The sequence below is a fragment of the Rosa rugosa genome, chromosome 4, assembly GCF_958449725.1.
Source record: "Rosa rugosa chromosome 4, drRosRugo1.1, whole genome shotgun sequence".
Classification (NCBI taxonomy): domain Eukaryota; kingdom Viridiplantae; phylum Streptophyta; class Magnoliopsida; order Rosales; family Rosaceae; genus Rosa; species Rosa rugosa.
The window spans coordinates 28,270,252-28,275,534 of record NC_084823.1 but is presented as its reverse complement, the minus strand read 5'-3'; the positions used below and the strand labels follow the sequence as shown (position 1 = coordinate 28,275,534).

Below are 5,283 nucleotides of genomic sequence, written 5' to 3'. Positions count from 1 at the left end.
GTGAAACAGGGATGACAATAATGTTGCCCACCAGGTAGCGAAGGAAGCCTTGAAACTTAGTCAGCCTTTTCTTTGCTTAGAGTCGGTGACTGTTTGGCTCCATGAGTGCGTCAATATGGACTTTCAGTGTGAAGTCATATCAATCTAACTTTTCTACCGTATTGAAAAATAAGTGTAGATCATAACTCATTGTAATCAATTCACTATTAATGAAATTTTCTTCAGGCAAAAAAAAAAAATTGTCTTCCTTTCACAAAAAAACGTCTGTTTGGCAGTAGTCTTTTTCCTGGCTCCACATTATACCAAACACGAAAAAAGTAGAACTCGACAACCCCAAAATCCTATCCAGTTACTCGAAACGAAACGAAACAAACAGACTTGATTGAACGACAGCGATACAAAAGTGATGCGCCTCGTTCATTGTGTGGTGGATTTGCTCGAGTCTTCCAAGTTATAAAACAGTTGAGTAGCACGCCACGCCTCCACATCACAGAATGTGGCTCTCCCATTTTACCCGCCGAATTCAAAACCCGACCCGACACGACACGACACCTCATATTTATATGGAGCCACCCATTAAATCAAATTGAATACCATATTTTTCAAAGTCAGTTGCAGCACCTCATTTTACTCCCCAATCTCTGCAAAGTTCAGACCACGTTGCAGAGTAGTAGGTACCACACACACTATTACCATGGGAGGCGTCGCCGTCGCCGTTCTTCAGCCGTTCACGCTGTGCCGGCCGCGCGGCGGTTGGACTCCGACGACGAGGCCGAGGAGTTGTGCTGTTAAGAGCAGGAGGAACGGCATCAGAGTGAGGGTGAAGCCAGCGAGGGCAGCTCTAGTGGAGGCTAGACCGACGGCGATAAGAGTCAGAGACGATGACGTTGTCGACGGAGGTGATAGGTCGGTGAAGGTGCAGATCTATCGAGGCGGCGCCGTCGATCGTGCGGACGATATTCAGGCGGAGGCGAGGGCCTTGGCACGTGCCGTAAATGCCTCCGTTTACAGCCCCGAGTTTCTGGTCGTCAAGTACGGCTCTAGCCCGGTCAAGGTGACTCCACTTGAAGTTGCTTAGTTTTTGATTGATTGTGAAATGGCGTAATTCTGAGATGTTGTGCTTAATTTGTTTTTTCAGGTGATTCGGAGGACTCTGAAGATTTTGACAGGGCTAGGTTCGTTTGGGTTGAAGTTGCTTATCGATCAAAGGAAAGGCGTGATCGATCAGAATAAAAGACGGCGAGCTGTGGAGCTCAGGCAAATTTTCACTCGTTTGGGACCTACTTTTGTCAAATTAGGTCAGGGCTTGTCAACAAGGCCTGACGTCTGTCCGACGGAGTATCTGGAGGAGCTCTCTGAGCTTCAGGTATTATTTTGTTTTGCACCTGTTTTTGCTTTATGGTTGACAATGGAAAACTAGAGACAGAGGGAATTGGCCTTTTTATTACAGTTTTTCGCTACAGATAATCTATGTGTTGCTGTTATGTTAAAACAACTTTTACTTGCTTCATAACTGAACAGGATGCTTTGCCGACATTTCCGAATGCAGAAGCATTTGCGTGCATTGAGAAGGAGCTGGGAGTACCACTTGACTCGATTTACTCGTGCATATCTCCATCTCCAATTGCAGCAGCTAGTTTAGGTCAAGTCTACAAAGCTAAACTCAAGTCTTCTGGACAGGTGGTTGCTGTTAAGGTGCAACGCCCTGGCATTGAAGAAGCTATAGGACTAGACTTCTATCTCATCAGAAATCTAGGATTCGTCATAAATAAATATGTTGATGTGGTAACTACGGATGTTGTGGCCCTTATTGATGAATTCGCATGCAGAGTTTATCAAGAGCTCAACTATGTGCAGGTAATTTAGTGTTCTTATCCACATATTTGTATCCAAAATGACGAATTTCTGGCATGCCCCATCATCACTAGTCATTATCTAAAATACTTGGCTCTTGACAAGACAAAACATTTTGCAACTGCAGCTTACTGTTTTCATAAACATGCTACTATAGTAAGGTGTATAACTAATCCACTGTGCTAATAAAAAATGAAAAGCTGTGCTAAATATAGAAGCTGCAACTTCAGAATTTTTGTAAGATTCTTTTGGGTTTGAATGTTAATTTTTACAGGTGCCTGCAGGAGGGACAAAATGCGAGGAGATTTAAGAAATTGTATGCTGACAAGAAAGATGTTCTTGTCCCAGACATTTTCTGGGATTATACCAGCAGCAAAGTGTTGACAATGGAGTGGGTAAATGGAGTCAAATTAAATGAGCAAGCTGCCATTGAGGGTCAAGGGTTGAAAGTATTGGATCTGGTGAACACTGGCATACAGTGCAGCCTCAGACAGCTACTTGAGTATGGATATTTTCATGCAGATCCTCATCCTGGGAATCTCTTGGCAACGCCTGAAGGAAAGCTTGCCTTTCTTGATTTTGGAATGATGAGTGAGACACCAGAAGAAGCTAGATATGCTATAATCGGTCATGTTGTTCACATGGTTAATCGGGATTATGAAGCTATGGCTAATGATTACTATGCTCTAGATTTCTTATCGCCTGATGTAGATGTTTCTCCAATTGTACCAGCACTCCGGGACTTCTTTGATGATGCACTTAATTCTACTGTTAGTGAACTTAATTTTAAAACACTGGTGGATGGTCTAGGTGCTGTGTTGTATCAATATCCATTCAATGGTGAGTTGATACTACAATGTTGTTATGAACTTTAAGGCCAACTCTAAATTTTGCAATACCTCTGTACAGTTACTCATTCTTACCTGTCTTGTCTAGTTCCATTCAATATGTTAGGTTGGGCTTTATTAGTTTGTCGTATTTGATTTATTCATAGAGTACTCGTTTGTCTTTTTTTTTTTTTTAATTTCCTCCTGATAAGGACAAGTACTTTTGAACTATTAATGGTGAAGAAAAACAATTGAGTCCTTTAGATTTCTGAATTTCAATTAAATGGTGTTGTCATACAAATGTAATAATGATGTGGTATTCTAAACTATTCTGTGATTTGAGTCTGATGGTTTGACATTTGAGTTATTTCTATTGCAGTCCCAGCTTATTATGCATTGATATTAAGGTCACTCACTGTACTAGAAGGTTTAGCCCTTTATGCTGATCCTAACTTCAAGGTGCTGGCTGCTTCATACCCATATTTTGCTAAAAGGCTTCTGACAGATCCAAATCCGTATCTCAGAGATGCTCTGATTGAGTTGCTTTTCAAGGATGGAAAGTTTAGGCATGGACACTGTTTCTCACTTTGCTTCTATTTAAATGGTGGTTGTTGTCAATTGGTTTACTGAACTACCTGATAATTTTCTTTCTTGTGGTTCACTGCAGGTGGAACCGACTAGAAAGCTTGCTGGATCAAGGAAGCAAGGATAGAGATTTCTCTGCAAAAGATGCTTTACAGCCTGTGTTGAAGTTATTATTGGGTCCAGATGGTGAAGAACTTCGGACTTTAGTTGTAAAGGAGGCTGTGCGTGTCACTGAAGCTTTCATTTGGGGCACAGCTATTGACTCATACAATATTATACCCGATTTTGTGAAGGGTTTGATAGTTAATGGCAATGCTACTGGACCACTCGCAATGAGCATTGCTGAACAAGAAAGCATGATAGCACTCCGAGATCAAGTAATCAGGATTTGGGGACTTCTAAGGACCTCTGAGAGTTTTGATCCTGCCATTTTGCAGCCCATTTTACAAGTAAGAACCTTGTTTGCTTTCTTCGTTCTAATTCTGGGTGGAAAAGCTGTTGTGTTTTGTTGTCTTGCTTTAGTAGACTAGAGCTTAGTCTGTGATAATTCACAAGTGCATGAATTGAGGAACTATAATTGTTTTCTGCATTACCTTTTCAAATGTCGTTCTAATTCTGGGAGAAGAAGCTGTCATGTTTTTGGGCCTGCTATTAACTCAACCTTATTGATTATAATTGCATGAATTATTAAATGATGAACATGCTTCAAACAACTTCAGGTAATATTGTACAATTTTTCTTTCTAGCTTTTCCTTGTGTTGTTACAGCTGTTCAATATGTTAGCATATTTTTGCTTACATGATCTGTGATTGTGTATAGGATGAGAATGTCTTAGTAGTTAGTACCATGTCTTGGTGCAAGGTCTGAAGTATCCAAATGTGATAGAAAGAATCCCAGATTTTAACTTCAATTATATATATTCTATATGAAAACAATTATTGGTGTTTATATTTTCTGTCTACCTTTTCTGCAACATTGTTTGAGGTCACAATTTACACACCATGTTATTCTTAGTTTTTATCAGGTATCCTTCTTTCGAATCAATTGAACATTGGACTTTATTGTTGAACTAGCTAAAAGACTCAACTTTTTTATAGTTATTTATTAAGTTAAATATCATGTACCACCAGGTCCTTCAACAACCTGAAGCGCGCAACCTAGGGGGACAAGTTATTGGTGGGATCACACAGCGACTTGCAGCACGGTTGCTGCAACAAGTTCTTCGAGTGCCACCAACAGTTCCTGCTTCGAATTTGTGACCAGTGGAAGACATTCGGGTACAGCATATATGTGTTGTAATGATGCTCTCGAGTTGAAGAAAACTAGGAAAGAGGATGATATTTGAACCATTTTACCATTTTTGTCACCATCACTTGGTTTGAAATGAAAGTACCTGTGTGCTTAACCGAAAGTTAAATCTGTAGGGTCGTATAGAAGCTTCTCAAACTATTTTTTAGTGTATATATTACTCTTGCTTTCATATGTCTTACATAAGTGACATATCGACTCACCCTGGTCCAACCATTCATTTATATATTACACAGCATGTGAACAGTTTTTTTTTTTTTGGTTTTTGTTATTTCTTTTATCCCTTATATATGCCAATGTATTAAGATTGTTGGATACTTGTAGTATACGTACCGAGAAATTGGATGAGGAAGGGTGTGGGAGCTGGGGGTATATGTGGTGCATTGTTTCGTTTCTCTCCGGGTAAAGTTGGATAGATGGCTATTTCCTAGGTCTGTTAGACACTTCGAAATTTTAACTGAATTTTTTTTAGTAGAAATAATAATAATGGTAACATTACAAATATACGTGTTACTAGGTGGCCTATAAATGTCTCCCACACATAATATTAAGGGGAGAGGATCCTCTCCTGAGCTCATTATTGACCTGAGCTTCCTGAGCTTTGAAGCAGATGTCGACACGTGGATTTATCAAATCTAACGGCCTATGATTCTTCTTTTCCTTCAGTCACTTCATTCTTTCCTTCCTCTCTCTTCTGTTTTCCCTTTCC

General features: G+C 40.0%; 1 protein-coding gene across 1 annotated transcript; it reads left to right on the top strand.

Moving 5' to 3' along the window:
* Positions 1 to 514: 514 nt before the first annotated feature.
* LOC133742905 (protein ACTIVITY OF BC1 COMPLEX KINASE 3, chloroplastic) lies at positions 515 to 4,830 on the top strand. The gene is made up of 7 exons (XM_062170608.1): positions 515 to 1,054; positions 1,139 to 1,366; positions 1,522 to 1,857; positions 2,139 to 2,694; positions 3,061 to 3,247; positions 3,349 to 3,715; positions 4,397 to 4,830. Exons 1-7 carry the CDS (start codon positions 695 to 697, stop codon positions 4,523 to 4,525), a joined length of 2,163 nt encoding a protein of 720 aa, XP_062026592.1. The 5' UTR covers positions 515 to 694; the 3' UTR covers positions 4,526 to 4,830.
* Positions 4,831 to 5,283: the final 453 nt, after the last annotated feature.